Source organism: Centrocercus urophasianus, unplaced genomic scaffold (assembly GCF_019232065.1).
Source record: "Centrocercus urophasianus isolate 14NV4802_14NV808 unplaced genomic scaffold, USGS_Curo_1.0 seq_14, whole genome shotgun sequence".
Taxonomy (NCBI): domain Eukaryota; kingdom Metazoa; phylum Chordata; class Aves; order Galliformes; family Phasianidae; genus Centrocercus; species Centrocercus urophasianus.
The window spans coordinates 30,960,438-30,982,886 of NW_024884586.1; the positions used below are offsets into that span (position 1 = coordinate 30,960,438).

The 22,449-nt window shown below is 39.6% G+C and overlaps 1 protein-coding gene across 1 annotated transcript in view; it reads left to right on the top strand.

The window, feature by feature from the left end:
- The first annotated feature begins 191 nt into the window (after window positions 1-191).
- Window positions 192-22,449, top strand: part of LIN52 (lin-52 DREAM MuvB core complex component) — a 39,047-nt gene continuing 16,789 nt past the window's right edge. The window contains exons 1-5 of the mRNA XM_042814167.1: window positions 192-269; window positions 357-431; window positions 523-560; window positions 890-956; window positions 1,593-1,676. Of these exons, the coding sequence (XP_042670101.1) occupies window positions 251-269; window positions 357-431; window positions 523-560; window positions 890-956; window positions 1,593-1,676 (283 nt within the window). The 5' untranslated portion in view covers window positions 192-250. The remainder of the gene's footprint in view (window positions 270-356; window positions 432-522; window positions 561-889; window positions 957-1,592; window positions 1,677-22,449) is intronic.

Here is a 22,449-nt window from a genome sequence, read left to right on the forward strand (position 1 = left end):
CTCCGCCCGCTCATTGGTCAGACGAGTGCCCTCCTCGCCCGCTGCACGCCGCCTCCGGAGGGGCCTTGCCGGCCGCCAGCCAATCGCCGCCAATGCCGCCGAGGGAGAGCCTCACCCCGCCCCCTCTCGCCACCGCCCCCCCCTCCGGGGCAGCGATTGGCCACGAGAACTGAGGCGCACTGGCTCGGCTCTGTGGTCACATGGGTGGATTCCCGCGGGTGGCGGGTTTGGGTCACGTGACGCGCGCAAGATGGCGGTTCCCGGGGACGGTAAGGCGCGCGGATGGGATTATCGTCACCCTGCGGTGTGATCTGGTCGTGTGCCGCTTCACCTCTGCTCCGCTCCCTGTATTATAGGTGCCGATCTGGAAGCCTCACTGCTGAGTTTTGAGAAGCTTGACCGGGCTTCTCCGGATCTGTGGCCTGAGCAGTGTGAGTGCGGCCGGCCCGTGCGAGTGGGGTGATGGCGGGGCTGCCGGCCCGGCCCCGCGCTCACCCGGCGCTGTTCGCTTCTCTTTTCCAGTGCCCGGCGTCGCCGAGTTCGCCGCCTCCTTCAAAAGCGTAAGCTGTCCCTACTTCGTGCTGTGTGGCTCTTACTGTGACTGCGACTTGTCACAGCTCGGGAGGAAGGCACTGCCCTTAGCCTTGGGGAATGCTGCTCTTGCTGCTGGCTTCAGCTGGTGTCTTACTGTAACTCCCGACTTGCTTAGGGAGAGCTAGAAAATAGAAATAGGCATTAGAGTGTCCCTGTAAGGTACCTGGAGCCAGTTATCTTGTCAGTGTAACTAGTTGTAAATGTTAGATCAGGCTTTGTATGCTGCTAAAAATGTACTTATCTGAGCATGCTTTGCCTTTTGTCTTTTTTTTTATTTTTTCTCTCCCTAAACCAGCCTATTACAAACTCACCTCCCAAATGGATGGCTGAACTGGAAAATGATGATATCGATATGTTAAAGGGTGAGTATGAGCACCATAGGTAGCGAGGTTGGCTGTGGATGGAAATTCAGTGCCTAATGAGCTCGGAGGCCTTCTGAAGCCTTCTGCAAGTGAAGGGATGGGGGATGCTCCTCTTATTCTGTTCAGTGCTTCCAGGATTTTGTCCTGGTTGCCCAAACATTTTATGCTAATTTTACTTTTTTATCATGCTATTAATTTGCTTCAGTTCTGAAGGCAGGAGGCTCCTGTCAGTAACTCCCATAGCCTCAGGCCTCTTGTCCTTACATCTGCAAAATTAGAAAATCAGAATCTCCAGCTGAATGATTCTGCTTAGGAGTCTTTGTCTTGTTCATTACCTATATTTTAGTCCTATAAGAATATATCTTGACTACAAATGCAGTTGTTCTCCTTGTTACTGCTTTTTGAACCAGTAAATCCAGTAATTTTTATTTTTTTTTTTTTTTTTTGCTTGCCATTCCTGCTTTGAAATGGTTGGAATGTCTTGCTGGTTGTTATGAGCTGTGAGAAGAATATATGCTGTACACTGTAAACTGATAGTGTTGAAAGTGTGACTTGAATACTCTGTGAAGTGGTAAACATATAAACTGCCACTAGAGGGCTACAGACAGTGTTAAAAATCACACTTTTTCTTCTTAGAGCTGGGAAGCCTCACTATAGCTAACCTGATGGAAAAGGTTCGTGGCCTGCAGAACTTGGCTTATCAGCTGGGACTGGATGAATGTGAGTTTTGTGCACAGATGTGACCACTGTGTTATAAATCTTGCCACTGAAGTGTGCGTTTGTGTTGCACTTAGAGTCAGAAAAGTACATTTACAGATGTGGGAAGTGGTGCACAATTATGACAGAGCAGTAGAGAATTTTCTGAAGAAGAAAAGAATGCTTCTCTAAGCAAGTCTGTCATGGGTGCAGTGAAGCCTAATAGAGCACAATTAAAAGAATTTCTTATTTTAGATTTTTTTTTTTTTCCTGTTTTGTATGTTAAGGTCTGGTTTTTCTAGTGGCCCATAAATTTCTGACTTAGCTTTGGTGTAGGTGAATCACTGGTTTTGCTTCTTAGATGCTAACACTCTTTATCAGAGTATCTGTGCCAGCACTTCCATGAAACCTTTTGTACTGCCTATAGAGTAAAAATTTAACTGGTGTGAAGGATTCTGTTAGCCATTAGTGCTCTTGCAGCTTTTGGCCTCTCAGTTATTTTTTCTCCATAGTCAGCAATAGCAGGAGGTACTGTGGCTGCATTCTGAACTTGACCTTCATCCCACTTACAACAACCAGTTCATGTCTGTGCCTTTTTTAAGGAGGGGGAAAAAAGATGCCTTTTTTTGTCATCATTGCATTTAGGATTTTGCTGTTAATGTGGTGGTCCAGCTTTGAAGATTCCAAAGGGATTGTGTTTCCTTTAAGCAGTACCTGTGCATGTTGATGCAATTAATATTTTCTTCTTTATTTTGCTTTGTCATAGACTTCAGTTACAGCTATCTCTTGGGCTTTACATGTAGCTTTGAACATTTTTAGACTTAAAGATTTTTAGCTTCATTTCAGTGGGTAACAAAAAGTGGGTTAAACTTTGAAGTCTCATGACAGTAAGCCTGGAATACCCAAATGCTTTCTTATCAGTAGGTCATCAAGCCTGTCTGAACACATTCTCCGTAGGTAGAAATTTACTTTCAGTGCTAACATCTACAAAGATTGAATAAGGCTTTTAGTGGAGTAGAAGTTATACTTTAACAATGGAAATCTTAATCAAATAATAAGATTGGCAGATGATTGGCCTTCTCAATTAAGCTGTAGGTTTTGTTTCAGTGGTATATGATTTGATTTTGCCTTTTTGGATTGAAACTTAGTATTTCACATTTTACATAGTGATGATCAAAACTGCTTACCAAAAACAGAATTAAGAAACCCTGCTGATTGCCCTCCTCTAGATGGCAGCATGAAGCTTCTGATAGTGGTCCTGAGACTTCAAAAATATTGTGCAGTCTGTCATGATTTGAAGTTCTTCTCAAGAGTTACTTTGACACTTTGTGTTCTAAATTTGCACTGTCCTTTTGATAATATTTTCTTGTCTCCCCTGTACTGTGTGAGAAACAATTCTGCTTCATTGTGTCAGTATTTTATTTACTTTACTTTCCAGTGCCACCTTCTACATTCCAATTCCTTTGTATTTTCAAAGGCTTTTGTTTTTGTCTGAGTTACTGGTAAAAATGCTGTCTGGACCATGATGATTCCTGCAGTGCTCCATGACAAAAATCCCTGTTTATTGACTTTGTAATTATGTTGTGAGATCTGTTATTGAACCAGTTCATGGCACTCTTCACGTTAATTTTGTATGATGATTCATTTGGTTAAAGGAAGTGTGGGACTGAATACCTCTGTAAAGTTTATCAAGGCAGGATTCCGGCACTTAAAATTACATTTTGTCAGATCTATTGCTCAGATTTCAGTTTGATTAAATTAATCATTACTGAATTATATGCCTTCTTAAATTCATATGAGCTTCTTTCTAGTTTGCCTGGGCTCAATGGAAGGGTGATATACTCCTAAACACTTGGGTTATTCTACCAGTTCTTTTAAAATGCTAGCGCTATGCTAGCTGTCTTCAGTGCCTGAGAGCATCTTGTGTGGCCCAGGTGTGCACACATACTGCCTGTTTGTAAAGTATTGCTGATGCTGGAATAACTGTCAGCCTGCTGTGCTGTCGGAGGGTAGATTTGATGATATCACCAGTGCAAGACTTTCTTCAAAGCCAGATTCTTTTTAAGGTCTGATGTATCTGGGAAGGTAATGGTACTTGTTTACATTATCTATCTTCGGTACTAGAAAACTCAGAATAACTGACCTTACGAACATGAATACTGTTTATAATTTCCCTGTCTGCAGTGATAGTCTTCTCTTTTGGGTTAGATTATATTTCTATTTGGAGCTGAAGCTGTTTTGTGCTCTTCTTCCTGTAAAATTAGGAATGTATAATGACTGCATTGTCCAATCTCAAATCCTCATACTTCAAGAGCAATGAGATTGTTACTGGACATGCTCAACCAAGTATCCCTCTTAGTTTTGTGTGCCCTGGCTTTCACTGGAATCCAGGAAGTTTTCTCCCATTTCCTTTTCTGTAGCACCAATTTCTTTTCCATATATGTTCAACATGGTCAAGCAAATTAAATAGCTATCCTATAGTGGAGGAGCTGCTTGATACTAACTGAGGGGCCAAGAATTAGCCTTGGGTGAGGTGGGCATGTTGGGTGAACAACGAGGGTGTCAGTCTTGAAGCACCAATGATAAAGGAGAAGTCAGCTAGGATGTAGTCAGAATTAGTGATAGTCTTCATTAATGTGAAAAATGAATAAATAAGTTAGGAGTTTTTTGCCTGGATAGACAACTGTGCCATGTGTGGAAAAATGTCTGTAGAACTGATGAATGCAGAGGATGCACGTATGGGGAGCAGCTCTTCGCTGTTTCTCTAAGTATGGGGGCCAGTGAGAACCAGTGGTGTGTCAGGACAAAAGCAAGGTGGAACTTGCAATGTGTCTTAAAGGCAGAGGTTGTGAGTACAAAGTTACCTTTGAATTGATGAGACAAATTACTGGATGATAAATCCTTCTAACAAAGAGGTCAAAAACAGAGGGCAAAAAGCTGAAAGATTAGTAGGCAAACTGGGCTGTGTCCTTGTCTTGTGCTCCTCTATAGGTATTTGCCTTTGGCCTGTTGGCAATGAAATGGGGGAGTGGAAGGAAAGTATTGGATTGGGGTTGTTGTTGTTGTTTTTTATAATAGTCAGGACTGTAACACAAGGTAATTTAGCAACCGTTGCCAGAAATCACTGAAGTGTTCCTGTAAGGGAGAGAACTTTTAAGAGGCAAAAAGAGACAGAGATGGGGATGAGGAGTTAAGTTGTCCTTAGTTGTGAATTACAGTTCTCTGCAGTCTCAGAAGCCTCTGAAGTTTATGCAGAGTAAAGGGGCTCATTCTAAATGCCCAGCTAGTTACAGATTGCCATTCTTTTCTGGTCATCTTCAGTTTTTCATTTTTCTCAGGTAAATGCTGTGTGTGCCTGGAAGTTCAACTTTGTTGTAGGTTGAAGAAAAAGAACAGTTCTGTCTTTTCTTCTTTCCTTGGGCGGAGTTTTAACTGTGGCATGTTTTTGAAACATTTACTTAGTTCTGTTTGTTATCCTTGCATCCTTCTCTTGACAAGGACAATTTCAAAGCTTTTTTTTTTTCTTACTACTGATCACAGGTAGGAGCATAGGTTTAAATCAGGGAGTCCTTCTTTTGTAGATTGAGCTTGTGTTATATTTTAAGCTTTAAAAAACAAAGCATGACACTTTATTTGCAGTTAAGTTGAACTTTGTGTAAGCTGCTGAATTGGAATGGAATTGGGGAAAGAAATGAGGATCATTTGTTGTCTTACTGAATCTCGTCTTTCGTTTTCTGTAATGAGTTATCTTTCTTAGGAGTGCCTTTGTGTAGTATCAACATACATTGCCTGTGGGCTCCAAGCAGAATTAGAGGCCTGTGTACCCAAGTGGGCTTATAATGTTAATTATATAATTGATCAGATTAAAAAAAAGGAAGTAATGACCATAACTGCTCTTTATTTAGTCCTGATTTAATTAACACAGAGGCTTTCTAAGCTCAGAAGCCTGACTATACCTTTGCAAAGGGAACTGGTTTCTCACAGTTTCTTGTTAACCAAAATGAGGTTTTGGGATCCTATTTAGAAAGCAGACTCTTTGCTGAATATGACTATTTCCTGGCAGAAGTAAGACCACTTAAAGTACTCATGGAGGTTGAGAAGGAAACTGTTACAGAAATAAGAAGCAAAGTGAAGGAGGTTTGCATGCTGTGGATCCAAGTCTGGATCCTGTAAGACTTGGAGACCTTGGTGCTTGTGATTAGAAAGATACAGCAGTGTTCTTAGCATCTTGACTACTGACAAGAGTAAGGAGGGTGCTTGCTGCTTCTTTGTTAAAAGCCAGCACCTGCAGACGTGTGGAGCTTCTAGCACTAGTGTGTCTATATTTACCTAAAACACGAAGGAAGAAAATGTGCTCTGGAATCGTTTATATTATTCTAAATATGTTGGACTTAGAATATTTTATGCCAAGTCTAATGCTCATTATGGCCTTAAACTTAAAAATACACTATATTAGATACACTACAGTGAGGTGGGCTATCTTGCCTAGGAAGGAAACAGTTTGAGATGCATGTGCTTCAGCATGCCTCCATATCATATGTCTGCCCTGTTCAGAATTTTCTTTGTAGCAACTGTTTTTCTTTCTGTTCCTTTACATTTTCCTGCCTTGCTGAATGAATTTTCATTACATTTCAGCTTTGCCTGGGAGCATATTTCTCTCTTATTTTGTTATTTAGTACCGCGTTTGCAAAGACTCTGAAATAGTATACACTGTGCTTCAAGGCTTGAAGGCAGAGTTTTATAGCTGGACAACAAAATTATGCTCTTTGGACACTGGATTTCTTTAATATGTGGTTAGTATAAGGATTTACTTCGTTGAATTAGTGGACTTCTCCCAGAAAATGTCTCACATTATGGATAGTTCATTTGTGGGTTAGGAAATGATCAGAGAGGTTTTTTTCAGGAGCTGCATTATCAATTGAAATGCTAATGCTTGCTTTTGTTTTCCTTACCTGTTATGGGCTTCCTGGAAAAATACAAAGTTAATACAGGTGATTTCTGATTTACATTCATAGTAACTCTCTACCATTATTTGGTTGTTTCAGAAAAGTGAAAGGAATGCTTGTGATTTGTTAGGGTATTTATACAGCCCCTGTCACTGTGATGTCCAAGCTGCCATGATTTTCACATGAAACCTTGGCCTTTCTCCTGGTTGTCTCTATTCTCTCCTCCCATGCTGTAGATCTGCTTCATTTTAAGGCAGGGTGATATGGTAAGAGGCGTACTTTGCATCTGCAGAGGGATGAGGAAATCACATTCTCTTACACTGCTCACTGGGTTGTTTATTTACTGACAGGATTCTTTCTGGGTGGAAGAGTGAGGCATCAGAATGCCAGCCTGAAATTGGCATTCAAACATGATCTGTGAATTGGCTAATTTTGACATGTAGGTAGTTAAGAAATGATTACAGTCAGAGGAGTCGTGACCTCAACTTTCCATCATCTCCATTGGCTTGTACCCCAGTTTGGAAGTGAAGAAGGAATAGGAAGTTTTAATTGTACCTGTGTGATTTATCCTCAGTCAGCTCTTTAATTTCTTCTGGCTGTCTGAGGCTTCCGACACGTTGTAAATTTCTCCAACTTTTTCATTATCTGCAATTTCTTTATGACTCATGAATCGGAGTGGAGAGAGAGTGTGGATTTACAGCAGAGATAAACATGTCCATAAAGTCTGTATCTGTGTCAGTAATTGTACTGCTGTCAGTGACTGTCCTGTTTTACAGGTCTCTCTTGGGAGAGGAGCGCGCTTTGCTACCAGTGTCAGAGAAACATTCGCTTTGATTTGCATTAACTTGCTAGGAGATTGGGTTGCAATGGTGAGGATGGAAATTGGGTCTGGACCTCGGCTGCTGTTGTTTATTGTAAATAAGTGGGTGTGTGGTTGCTCTATGTGCAGAAAAAATGGTTGGTCAAAAGTGTTCCTAAATACAAAATTAGGGAGACATACTCTAATGATATAAAATATATTAACCATGTGCATAAATTATGCATTTTTAGCATAAAACAATGCTGTATCCAGGTAACTGTTATGTTGTTTAAAAAAAAAAAAAAAAAAGGAAAAATGCTATATGGATTGTTAGGGATTGAGATACAAGGTCTGTCTGCTTGCAAAGTAGAAACAGTGTTTCTGAAGGTTTCAGAAATGTTTGCATCTCAGCCTTTCTCTCTGTCCCTAACTCTAAGGGGAAAGTGCTGTTGTAGATTTCAGTGGAGAGTACTAATATAGCATTCTAATCTTCAGGCATTGATGTCTCTGCTTGCTGCAGAAGGAGGTATATACTATCAGAGTTGGCAGAGGAGAAAATCCTGAAACTCTCTTAAATGTGTCAGAAGTTCAAACTCCTGCAATTTCTCTCTGCAGTTATTTCGTTTGCCTGTTGTTGACACTTTTATCAGTATGTTCTCTGCATGCTATGTATGCAGAATCATTTGTTAATTATATATTTCAGGTTGGATTATTTGTCTATGATTTTTAGTGTACTAAAAAGTTCAGTAAATGTTTTCTTTCCAGGGTATTTTTAAATATTTAAAGTAACTGTGAAAGTCAAACTTTCATCAAAAGCCCTGGATGCAGCTTATTGAAGTTTTTCTAAGTCGTTTGGGCATCTTTTGTGGAAGGAACGTAATAATACACAACATAAACTCTATGACTGTGTAGATAATTTTTAAATGTACATAGATGACATCTTAGCATTCCCAATGCTCTTACATCTGCCATTGCTTGTTTGTTAATTCTGAAGACTAATGGTAGAAATACTAGAAGGTGATTTTTCAAGTGTTAGACAACGTCTGTCTGGGTCTAGTAACTGGGTTTCCAAAGTTCTGTGTAAGGATCACGTGCTAAGTACTTGGCACATATCCATAATATTAAAACTACTGTTGATCTTAATGAGTGGTGACCAATGCAACAGCAATTGTCAGTAAAAACTGAGTAGTGAGACACTTTGTATCTGATCTTATTGAGATGTCTGCCTTTTTTTCCTCATTCTTTCCTCTTATTTACATCTCCAGTTCTAGTTTGTAGATGTGAAAGGTACTTTGTGCTGCTTGCCTTAAAAATTAATAAATAATACTTTAAGTTGTACCTTGGCATTCCTTCCTAAATAATTGAACATCTTCTCTCAAAGCTTTCTTCTAGTTTGTTTAATAGTATGAAGAAATTCTGCAATGAATTTGATCCTTTCTGGAAAAGAGTTGTTGAGTTTGTTGATAGAGTGAATGTTGTTCTAAATAATTCTGATAGTTAGGGGAGGGGAGTCTTTTCAGTGTTAAAGAGGAGGAAAATATCTGATTAATCTGGAGACCAGCTGAACATACTGCTTTGAAATCTCTGGAATCATTCATCAAATCAACATTAGTTTTTTGAAGGATTTTTAGTATGCTTATCAAAGCAGTAATTTGTGCTTTGTGAGGACATCTGGAGTACTAGCACTGGTCAGTCAAGCAGCTGAACATGTTCAACTACCAGAGTGATTGTGCAGTTTCCATTCTTGGAGGTTTTCCAGGCCGGACTGAATAAAACTTTGAGTGATGCAGTCTGACTCCGTAATTGACTCTCTTTTGAGTAGGTGAACTCCTGAGCCCTTGTAGTCCACATCATGCAGTGATCTGATGATTCTGCTATGTAAGTTCTGTTCCAGAAGTAAGTTAATTCAGTACCTGCATTCTATAGTCTCACTTGAACATAATAGCATGGGGCACTTGGTTCAGCTCATCAACTTTGAGTAGGAGATCTCAGGTGAAACTGTTGTTTGCTTCCACCTGAGCAGCCTGGTTTGGAACAAGAGACTTAGAGATTTTTGTATGGAAGTGATGGCTTTCACACTCTTACGGGATGAGGAATAGTCTTCCAGAAACTTCTATCCACAGAGCTGATTACATCTGTGCAACTGAAGCTAGGGAACCCATTTTTCTGTGTATGGATATACAGTGCATTCAGTATCATTCTTTAAGCACAGGAAGAGAGAGATTCTCAGCATACACAGACTCTTGTGTGTCTCAGTTTAAATGAACGGTGAAAGCACCATCACTTGTGTAGACAAGCAGGGGGTCAAATAGGGCTTGACTGAAGAGCTTTTTAGCCACAAAAGTAAGGGAATGGACTGTCACATTAAAGCATTTCCACCTGCCACATGCTTGATGCAAAAAGAAACATGACTACAAACAAAATGTTCTTACATTATACTGTCAGAAGTCTATTTTTTGCTACTCTTATTCTGACAGGATAACTTGTGGACTACTGTCAGTGGAGGAATTGAAGATAGGGGAAAGTTTGATCAAGCATAAGGTTATGTGCATTTTTCCATTATGGTTTAAGAAACACAAAAATGCCATACAAATCATGAAAGATGCTTTGGCAGGGGATTTCAAACCTTTGCAGCTGATCTGTATCTATTACTTAAAATCCTTTTGCCTTCTATATGTGAAAATACTTCTATTTGCAAAGCATATGAAGGTTAAAAAATTGTTAGTTTTTATCCATGCTAACACCAGGGGTTATTTACCTGTTTAGTGGTACATCTGGCCTTCTAGCTTGAAAGCAATGGAGTTATGATTCAGTATGTAAGGACTGGTCTGTGTTCTGAGAAAGGAAATAGTGTACTTGTCCATCAGACTGAGCAGATGTTGGTGGGGCATTGCTGTATTTTCTTTTTAGTTTCCTCTGGTTTGGATCAAGTGACAACATGTACAAGGCTACATGAACGGCCTCATAGTATTTTGTTGTTACACTGTGTGATTTCGACTGTTCTGAGCATGAAATCTTCCACGGGGTCAATAATGAACTTGCCAACTCACTTCTTGCATTACCAGCGAATGCAGTACCCTGTGTGTGATGTTGCTGGACCAAGTCTGATAGTATCTGTCTCTTATTGCCTCATTAGCTTGTGAGCATTAGAACAAGATAAAAATGCTCTAAAGCCTCTTATCTGATGATTGTCATAACCTTCCAAGTGCCATTAGTTTAAGTTTGCAATCAAATGCTTCCCCTGCGTATAAGGAACACTGATTAAACCCAGGGCGTCCCCAGGGGCCATTACAGCTGAAGGAGAAGGGGGGGCTGCAGGCCCCGGCGGGCGGTCGGCCTGCGGGCCTGCACGTGGCTGCCCCAGCTGTTCCGCTTTGCCTAATGAATTGTTTTACAAGGAGGGGCTGGATATTGTCATCACAAGCTGCCTTCCCGAGGGACTGCAGCCAGCCTGATAATGACTAATGTTAGTGATAGTAATTGAAGTGTGATGGCTCTCCAGGGACCGGCACACACGTAGAACTGTCAGGCACTTGTGGCTGGTTCGGTCCTGTGAATACCCCTGAAATGCTTTTTAATTGCTTGACTTTCATAACTAGTTCCCATATATCTCCTGCAGAAATGTATGCTTTATGGGGGGAGGGAAAGGAATGAGGACCCTGCTCTGATATTCTCCCTTAGCACAGTGAGTTTATTGCTGTGATGTGCTGCTACTGAAAATGGCTGTGTTCTTCCTCTTCTCCATTCTCAATCTGAACCTGCTCTGTGTCTCTACACAGCTGAACTTACTTTTCTTTAATGTCTAAGCCCCGTCTTCTGTAATACTGATCCTTCATGCATGGAAGTTTAGTTTGGCTATAATGAAACGTAGTGGGTTTTATTTCAAAGATCAATGTGTCAAAATGATAGCTATTTGCATTTTGTTACGCACTGAAATCTGGATGTAAGATAGAAAAGCAATCTTGTAATAAGGTACTATATTTATCTGTGTCCTAGCAGAGCTAGTTTTATGGCTATAAGCTTTTGAGGGGTTAGGACAGAGAGCAGACCAATCTACATGGCACAGAATGAAAACTTTCTGATTGTGTTCTCCTGTAGGAATTAATTGTTGAATGTATCAGTGGGTTTGAGGTAAAATTACGAGCACTGCTCCAAAAGCAGTGTTTCTTATTTTATGATGTTGGCCCACGAGGTCAGAGGTGGATGTTTATGGTATGGGAATAGAGGTTGAATCTTCCTGCCAATGTGGTCCTACACTACATCCTTACCTCTAAATTGGAGAGCAGTGGATTTGAAGGTTGCACTACTAGGTGGATAAAGAATTGGGTCAGTTGCCGTAGCCAGAGGATTGTTGTCAGTGGTTCTGAGTCCAGGTGGAGGCCAGTCTTGAGAAGTGTCATGAGATTTTGCAAGATCAAGTGCAGTTGTGTTGAGGCAATACCAAGTATGAGTACAGATTAGCAATGAACTCCTTAAGAACAGGCCTGCCAAAAAGGACTTGGGGCTCCTGGTGGACAGAAAGCTGGACCTAAGCCAGCAGTGTGCACTTGCAGCCCAGAATACCAGTGGTATCCTGGGCTGCATCAAAAGAGGGGTGACCAGCAGGGAGAGGGATGTGATTGTCTCTCTCTACTTTACCCTTATAAGGCTTAATCTGCAGTACTGTGTCTATGTCTGACATGGAAGTGTGGATGGAACGAAAGTGTGTCATCAAATTCCTGTATTTAGAAAAAGTTGCACCCGCTGGACATTTATTGACACTTAATGTTTGTGGAGACCAAACAGTGAATGCGAGCTTAGTGGGTAGTGCATTTCAGCAATGGTGGCAGCAGTGTGAGAGAGAAACCATATTCTAGGTGGCCAGACAGATTTTCATGAGCACTGCGTGCAGGGTCTTGTTCATTGCTGGCAGAAATGCACAGCTAAGGATGCTGACTATGTTGAATGTTAGTGTTTTGTAGCTGAGGATTTGCTTTATCAAACAGTGTTATTGTGCTCTTTGTATCTGTTGCAATTTCCATGTAAATAAATAGGAAGTATTACTTTTGGAGCATCCTATGTGCATGAGAGGGAGAGCTGCAGGATAATAGCTTTTAGTTTTTCAGATTTATTTTTAAGTGCTGTGTTAGAGTTGCCAGATAAAGCTTGTTAGATCAGAAGGATGTTTTCTGCCAGAAATAGTGTAAGTCACAACAGGTCTCCTCTGTTTCAATGCTGGCTGAGACAAAGGAAGAATGAAATTCACATTGCTACAACTTGGGGAAGCTGTGAAGAGAGAATGGAATTATTCACAGAGCTGAATGACCAAAGAGGGAAGCTTGGAAATGACAGGGGGAAAGGGAGACCCTGCCTCTTTTTTGCAGTTTTTCTAGGAATGAAATAGGAAATTGAAAACGTTTTCTCCACTATAATTGTTAAGAAGTATGTATTTGCCTAATACATAGTAATTGCATAATAGTGAGATATCCTATCTGATAGCTGGGCTGTTGTTTACAATAGACTATCTGTTGTGCATGCATGTGGCTGCTGGGTTAGTTATTGAGATATGAATCTGGCAGATCATATTTTCATGTTTTACTATAAAAGTTGGAATATTACTTCTGAGCAGTCTGATGAGTCTTGCAGTTTGTGCTGTCGTTCAGGAGGTGAGACAATTCCCGTCTCTTTATTCTGTGTTTATGTATGTTAGGTTAAATATGAAGCTTTTAAGAAGACATTTTAGAAAAAGAAGTGGCAGATTATAATTGTGCCTGCAAGATATGAAGAGAAAGCAAATATGTTCACAGCAGTTCTTCTAAAGGAAAAAGATGGGTGAAAGTAGTTTTTTGGTGTTTTTTTTTTTTTTTTATGATAGGAGATCATGAGGCTATGCAGCAGGTCTATAGGGTCAGACAATAGGATAGTGATCTTCAGAGAGGGGAAGGAAATGAAACAAATATCTTGTTAAACAAAGAGTTTTAGTACCATCTGTTTTCAGAAGAACCGTTTTAGCCCAAGTCAACATAAATAACCTTGGTAAATTCAGGACAAGTTAAAATAGGTCATACCAATTAATTCCAGCCACTGTATGGATTAAGCATTGCCAATAGACTTTTGTTTCTCTTGCTTGCCTGTTACTCGTCAGGTGTAGGTATCTCTGATTTCAGGTCTGAGGACAGTTTTCTGAAAAAGGCTCGGATTTCAAGACAGCATTTCTCTTTGATTTTTAGAACATCCTAGAAAGGGCATTCTCAGAAGTACAGCCTGAACACATAGGTAGGAAGCTTTGAATTAATTTATTGTCAATTCCCTTGCATAAAAACTGTCTTCTAGGGGAAAGAAAAAGTCACCTCTGGCTAAAATGAATTAATAGTGGTGGAGATTTTACAACATGCCTTTTTAACAAGCTTCTACTTATTGTCTACTTTCATATTAAAAGTACAACTTTTGATTCTACTATGGATTTGTCTGGGTACTAAGACATTTTGAATGGTCCCCATCTGTACAGAAAGGTTTTGTTGTGGCTTTCTGAGTTCTAGCTGGAGATCAAAAAAGGCTTAATGCCTGTGCCAGCAGAGGAAACATACTACTTCTCATCATATTCACTGCAAGTTTGTTCTTCACCTCCCCCTTCCAGTGAAGTGCTTGATCTTAGAAATTTATTTTGGTAATAAAACATTACTTTATACTTCCCCATGAAAGCATGTTTGAAGGTTGTTTGTGGATTTTTTTTAAAGTGTCCAAGAGCTTGTTGTTCCCTGAGCACACTGCAAACTTATATCATGGTAAGTCTGATGAATTAACACACAGAAGGTTAGGCTTATAACTGTTAGTGTTAACTTGGGCTCTCAGCACGTGGAAGCAGACCTGTGGTTGGTGTGCCGTGCTTCAGTTTTCTGTCTCCCAGTGCTATATTTTATTGGTTGGTTCTGAAAAAATGGGTGATTTTACTCTTCCTGAAATTTTACTGTAATTTTTATTCACAGTGAAAAGAGGTTTAAGATGTGTTTAGTACTCTTCACAGCTGTAAGTTGTGACAGTAAAGCTAAATGATGTAGTTCAGTTGCTTTCCTATGTTTTATTGGATTGTTTTTTATTTCAAGTTGAAATGTGGTTTCTGTTTTCTCACTTGAGATTTTAATCTCTGTTCTAGTCCAGATGCAGTTGGTTCTGATCAGTAGTTGGAGGGGAGTTTGGAGGAGCCTGAAGTTGGAATAAGCATCATTAGATTGCTGAACTGTTTTCCTCCAGTAGCTCTAGGGGGCTCTCTGCTGTTGGAAATATTAAATTTCCAGTGAGGTCTACGATAAGGGTCTTAATAACCTGTTGTCATTAAAGTTCTCGTAATACTTTTTTTTTTTTTTTCCCCTCAAATGATAACCTGATTTTTCATCAGCAGAATACAGCATGTGCAACTGCAGACTAATTTCCTCCATGGTGTCAATTAGAGATTCTCATTTCTATCCTAAACTGTACTCTGCTCTGCATATAAACTGTTATCACACAAACTATAGTTGTGTTTATTGTATATTTAAAGAGCGTGGGAAGTAATTTTCATAAGCCTCTTCAAGTACAGTGCTACCAGCATCAACTGTATATGCAAGAAAGTCAGGAAATAACTATCCCATCCTTTATTGTAACCATGTGGTTTGTTACTGCAGTAACGTTAGAAGTAGATGGGCTTTGTTATGGGAGCGCTAGAAATGAATGCTTGAGGTAGATGACTAGATGAGACAGCACAAAAGAATGAACAGTAACTTGCAGAGTAATAGGTGTTCACCACCACTTGTTATTAAGTGGCATTTAGAAAGAAGGAATGCATGTGTAACACTGTTTTTAATTTTGAAACCCTTCCTCTGGATTTCATGCTGGGCCATGAATTGCAGTTCTGTCTTGAGCTCAGTGGATACGCAGTATCAAGGTGGGTTCTGCTGGGCATTCTGTATCAGATTCAGTTAGACTAAAATGGACTTCCTGATGATCAGTTTGAAGACGCGTCAAGCTGTTTAAGATCGTAATGCTGTGTTCTCTGTTGCAGTGCTACAGGAACTGTGCAGGTAAGCCCATTGGTTGGTGTGTGAACTAATGGAAGCAGCGTTGTATAATAATTTAGATGCTAAACATAACCAGGGAAGAAATGTTTGATGTGATGACAGCAGCTTGCATCTCCTGGAGCATTGACTTCAATTTTAGGAAGAGTGCTGCACTGCTTTCACTTAGTGTGTTTTGAAAGCTCTCTTCCAATCTGTGAAGACTAAAAATAACTGCAAATTAATTATAGCTTGTGTTCTCCGACACATTTGGGCAGCATTCACTGGATGTCTACTCCAAATGATGCTGCTGTTTTCTGTATGATAAGGAGCTTGTATATTAAGGGAGTGAAAATAATGTGGAGTTTGAAGTTCAGTGAGCTTCACAATAAGAACATGCACAAACGTCCTGCTCAGTGGTGAGTTTGGTCTTATTTATTCTACAGTCATAGACTGAAATTGCTATTGTGAATTTACTGCTGAAGGGGGAAAAAGTGAAGTATGGCTAAATTCAGGAGGGGAACAGGTTGTTTTATTTTCGCTGGTATCATTCACAGTTCCCAAGCAATGAGGCTTGGAGAGCCTGACTATTGGGAGCCATGTCCTGATTAGATGTTGGGACCTGCTGTAAAACCATGTGATGTCTGCCAGTTGTTCCAGAATTGAGTCGTCTTTAAGTAGTTAAGGAAAGATATTTGGAAATCTTGAAAAATGCCCTGAATTACCCTCGTCTGTGTAAAACATAGACAGGTAACAGTTAATCACTTGATTGCTTTTTGAGTAGTGAAAGACGCTTCTTCCATAATTTGTTTTCCTATGCAACCCGACTTTAAATACCCGAAACATACAAGTTCTGGTCATAGGAGAATTCAGATGCTCGTTCCTGCCAGTATTTGGAATGTTTTTATTGCATGCACTACATCTTTTTGTGTTTGACCGCTGTAACTTGAGAGGAAATCATATATTTTTATTTCAGAGTGTGGGTTGTGCCAGTATAGCTGAAGTAGGGATGTTAAATAAGTTTTAATATGCTGTTGAATTATTTTATTTTTTTTTTTGCATAATGAACTCTTAAGCAAGTGGTGGAACTCTTGAGGAAGTGGTGGAGTCACCATCCCAGGAGGTGTTCAAGAGCAGTGTAGATGTGTCACTGAGGGATGTGGTTAGTGGGTGTGGTGGGGATGGGTTGGGTTGATGGTTGGATGAGATGATCTTAGAGGTCTTTTCCAACCTTAATGATGCTATGGAAGAACAAAAAAAATGGCTTTTAGCCTTGGTGGCCTCGAACATTCAGAGGGCTGTATATAAGCTTTGTGTTATCAGAAACTGTATCCTGATTACCATAAGTAAGTGTATGTGTAAGTTGTCTTTCTTCAAGGTCTGCTTTCTATTGATTTCTCCATTTCTCATTTCAACAACAGAGAAGAATGATTTTTTTTTCGTACTAGCTGTTTTTACTTTCTGGTAATATAAGACAGAAGCTCGAGGATGCTGCTATATGGAAAATGCAGTGTCAGTGTTTGCATTTTTTAAAGTTTCAATTGGAATTATGATTAGAAAAGTAACTTTGAAACTTTTGGTCTTCTGAAAATTTCAAAGAGCTGAATTTTATATGTAAACTTGTATATGTGTTCCATGGCAGTTGTCTTCAGCGCTACTCTGAATGTTTTATTTATGAAACTTTTCTTTAATATTCTGTTTGTTCATTACTTCATCGCAGATTCATGGTGTTGCTTAACCACATGACCTGCCCCATGTAAGGACCTCTTTCTGTGGTTGCAGTGGGTGGCAGCGCCTGCTTCTGAAGAGCTGTTTCGTGAATGTTTGCACGAGGCCCTAAATCTGTTGAGCTGGGGTCACTGTTGTGTATTTCCCAGGCTGAAGCTGCAGGGCCCCCAGGTCCTGTGTTTCCTGCTGCTTTCCTGTTAGAATTCTGCATGCCAGATCCACAGCACCCCGCTCTTTCATGAATGGAATTCAAAAAGACACTTACATTTCCATAAATAAATTAGGAATTCAGTGGCTTCTTCTGGCTAATCAGAGCAGGCTGATAAACCTTGCTAGCTGTTTAATAAATGAATTGTGACTGATTACCTATTAATATGGACGCCTTAGGAATTCACCCTGGGGGAAGCAGAGCAGTGAAATAGAGAGGGGCATGGCCCCCTGGGAAATCAGGGCTTCATGTTTGCAGCTTAAATATCTCTGTGAAGTATCAATAAGGAGGTAATTGAATTTTGAACACAAACATGAGCGCCGGATGGATGAAGGAGAGGGGGGCTCTGATCATCTCTTCGTGCCCCTTCATACTCCCCTCCCCTTTCCCTTAGAGACCACTCTAGTGAAGATAGATGCTAAATCCATTAAATAAAGATTAGACTCTGTCGTGGTAGAAAATGGCAGCTTAGCTAGATCCCTGGGCAAATTGGGACCTTTAGCAATACAGAAAATTAAAATATACATTTTTAACAAGTGCACTATCGGCACACTAATAATGACTGCGTGGCTTGTGGGGTTTGCTCACCTTTCAGATCTGCTTTTGTTTAGTTATCACTTGCTTTTGTTTTGAAAGCAGCCTACTTGGTCTCTCTGAAACAGAAGGCTAGGGGAAGGAAGGTGGTTTTTTTCCAACCTTGCATTCAGTCTTAGGCACTATATTTGCTTTGGTCCTAATGCTTGTGATAGCGTAGAAGTTCTGTACCCTCCTGTCTGAAGAGGGAAATGATTACCTTTGGCTCCATCATGCTCAGATATGTGTTCTAAAAAGTAGATGGAGATAATCCATATAGGAACATAGAGATGGCATTGGAGTTTGAAATATAAATGTGATTGGGCTTTTTAAAAATACGGATTTTGTTCACTAAGCATATGGCTTTGTTTTTATTTACTCCAGATCAAGTTCTCTTAATGCTGGAAATAGTAGTATAAGGTTAATCCTTGTAAAATATCAGCGTTCTTCCTTTTCATGCACATTGTAGAAGCATGGCTGGAGTGTTCTTTAACAGGTGATTGTCTTCCTTTATGATACTGTGCTAGACTTACATCACAAGATCTTTCCAACTTCACATGCCCTATTCTCTATCTTTCAGGCAGAACTTTATCTGCCTGTCTGGAGGATAAATTGTTATTCTGAAGTGAGTGCTTCTGTTTTTTTCCAAATAAACAGAGTAATACAGATAATTATTTAACAGAAAAAAATCCAAAATTGTTCAGTATTTTTAACAAGAAATGAGCCTAAGCTATTGTGGTTCTGAGGAAACTTGCTATTGCTTCCTTCTGTAACTTTATTTTGGATATAGAGTGTTTTTAAAATGGAAACAGGAGAGGGGGAAAAAAACGTGCTTTAAATTACAGCAAACTGAAACAACGGTAGCAGGGGACCTGTTGTTCTGTCTGTTCTTCCACAGCAGCTCCTTGTTAATGTGACTTTCTAGAACCCTTTGAAATGTTAGCAGTTATACCTGGAAAACTGTTCTCATCTTCATCTGCTAACTTCTCTTTAGCTTATGAAGAACAAAAATGGATTTTAAGTGGAAAAAGTTGAAGTGCTTGGATTCGTTCCAGAGGCAGTAATGAGTGTGCTGGAAATGCCTTGGCTTCCTTTAGTTCTGACTTCCTGCAGATATAGAAGAGGTTTTCCGTCTCTTTCCCCCATTAGTCATCTGCTTCCAGATTACAGTAGCTTATTCATTTGCTCATTTGTGGTGTTTTGTTTTGGGTTTTTTTGTTGTTGTTTATTTGTTTTGTAAGGGGATTTTAGGGTAGGAATGTATTCTTTCATCCAGCCATGCTTCTAGCTAAGAAAGGATCTTTGAGGCTCAGCCCGTTTTGACACTTGTTGGTGTTGGCACCACAAGTGAGAATGGATGGTTACCTTAGCTAAACTAAGCTAATTGATCAGGTATGCAGTGTATCAGTTGAAGAAGCCAAATCTCAAGGCTTCCTTAAAAAGGTAGACTAGGGCAATGGATTTACCTTTGGCCAAGCATGCTGATCATGGACTCCTCTTTTGGGCCTTCCTGGCCTTCATCCCCTCACATACTCACATTGTTTCATATTTTAGACACTGAAACCCGTTTTTCCCAATCTTCTTCCCCATCTGCAAACTCAAGGGCAATCTGCAATACAGCTCTTTTCAAATGCACAAGAACTTTATAAATGGTTTTGGATCCAGTCATATTTTGTGAGGCCAGAAAGGCCTTGATCCATATGTACTTCTCCTAGCCATTGCTTTTTCATTTTTCTGCAGTATTCAGTAGAATATGAAAACTTATTGTAAGATTTTTGCAGCTCCTCTCCTGAATATCTCTCCCTATGAATATACAATCTATTTATAACTCATTAAGCGCTGATCCCTTTCGAAGAAGCGCTCAGTGCAGTGCCTGGACTGCTTTTCCTTCATGCACAGACATCTTTAGTCTTCTTCTATCCCCTGTCCTTCTGTTTGTCTATTGGATTTTTTTTCTGCTCTCTTCTCCCTGCATGTATTCTCAAATTTATTTCTTTTATTCTGGTTTAAGAGTCATCCTTTGTGCATTCCTAGATAAAAAGGAGATTTTCATCAGTTAGTTCTCTAGCTTCTTCTGTAAGCAGGTGTGTATGTGCCAGAAACCTCAGAAGCTTATGGCTTTCTACATATTAAGGCACTTAGTGATGCAGCATTTTAATTAAATTAACCAGAATTTGTAAATTGTAGATAGATTTCCCAGATCATCTCAATATGAGCTTTTAGAGTGATCAACACTCTGCTGGTGTTTAATCCATCAGGCTGCCATATGGAGCATTGAAGAGCAGAATATCTGTTTATTAACAATTGTTGTTTTTTTCACATCAGCAATTATGATTTTTGTATTTGAGGACATGGGAGTACAGTCTATTTTTGCTTCTATTATACCAATTATATCAGTTTTGTGCCAGACCCACTTTCATGTCTATTCTTTTTCCTTTTTTTTTCTGAATCCACGTAATTCAGTAGATTGTCTAAAAGACCCAGTAGACCAAGAGGATCATCTCATCAGTCTCCAGGAATTTTATCACAAGAGGAAAGGCCAGGATGTCTATTATGAGAAATTATACGTATCTGTAACATCAGTGATTTCGGCAAACTTCTGAGATATTTAATGAATCTTTGCAATCTGAACAGCCAGGACATTCATAATGATTTGCAGAATTCAGAAAGTTGGCTCATCTTAGAGATAAAGCCAAACTTTGATTCTCTCTATATTATTAAATATGTATGTATCCAGCCTCAAATTCTAGGATATTTTCTGTGCTGGACTTGCAACAGAAATTGCTTGTCTCTTGAGTGTTCTGTTTCATTTTATTGAGACAAACAGGTTTGTTTCTGTCACTACAGCTGTGTAGATCCTTCTGGTTTTGAATGGGATGAATATGCTTTAGGGAAGAGGGGCAAAAACAAACTTGTCTTATAATTTTTTCATTGCACTGCTTTCTTCAAAAAGTAATATTAAACATTCTGGAATGGGAGATAACATGGGCTTGATGTAGAAATACATTTTAGAGTCTAGACATCAAATTCTTCTCTTCAACTCTAATAGAAAATTTCCACTGTGAGAACCTCCTGAATTCTCAGAGGTAGTAACATGTATACTCACTCAAATATTTATTTTCAAACTTGCTTTCTTGGGTGCACTGACAGAGTCTGGGGGGGATAAAAATCATTTATTGAGATAGCTTCAATTTTGATTTTTGTTTAGGTAGTATGTGGAGAGGAGGGAGCTGTTAGTATATGTTGATAGTGTTAAATGAAAAACAGTGCTTTCTAGCTTTCGTTAGAGTTGTCTATTGTATCCAGCAGATGGCAATGAAAATGTACCTGCTGCTCTCTCTTCTTTCTAAGCAGTGTCTTGACTAAAATTTTAAAGCCTGCAGAATGTACCCTTTCCTGTTCCCTGGTGCATAGCTACAGATCACTTCCTAATGAGGATTTTGGCTGCCCCCTGCCTAGGGGGTAAAACAGAAGCCAAAGCATCCATGGATTAATGAGAAAGGAATTTAATGCTGGCATGCTGTATCTTGCAACAAAATCTGTTTTCAGGATTTCAGAGTATTCCTTTAGATGTTCAGCACTTGAACAAGTATTTTTAGTAGTCTTCTCTTTCCTTATTTACAGTGTGCGTCCATCTGTTTGTCTGGCTCTTATCTTGGTTGGTTATCTTTTGGGTGAAAAAGCAGTGATCTTTCTATAAGCTTGTACCAAAGTCAATGTGAGCATTCATCCTTTTGTATAGTCTCACAGTACACACTAGCTCAAAACTGCTGCTGGATTTCCAGGGAGGACACAATTATTTTTTTTCTCAAGGTAATGGCAACAAATATGACAGTGTGGAGTAAACTGAGGCTGGTGTTAATAGGGATTTGTTGGCCCCTTGTGTGTAGGTCACTGCATTTTTTTTTTTTTTAAGTTTTGTACAGCTGTTATAAAAGTGCTTGGCTATTCCTAAACAAGCAATTAATTTGGGAGAAATGATAGAATTTATGTATTCCATATAGTCGTTCACAGTATCACCATGCGATAATTGTCAGAACTACATAAGACAGCTTTGTTTACCTGATTTTGTTTACAGCCATGATATGGAACAGCACGTAAACCCATTTAAAAGTGTCTGGACGCTAGGAGCTAATGAACATTGCTGCCTTTCTAGAAGCTATGGAATTAAAAATGCCTTTTTCTAGCCTCTTTGTTTCCTTTCTATCTGATGATTTAAGTAAGTGTGGAAACAAGAATTCTTACTGTCTCCTGTTCTGTGATCCCTGTGGTTGTCTCCAAGAAATTCTGGTACCTGTTTCTCAGTGACTGTGAACACCACTGATGTGTTCTGTTCCTTTTTTAGCCCTGTGTCCTGGGTATAATGGCACTTCAGTAAGCCCAGACTTCCAGGTTATAATCTAAGTTTGTCTTTTGTTTTTCTGTTCAACACTTATGAAATAAAACCTTTCCTATCTATCCACTCAAATCTTATTGAAGTCTGTATCTTGCTTCTGGAATTCTTTACTTCAGTCTCCAGTTGCAAAGATGAGAT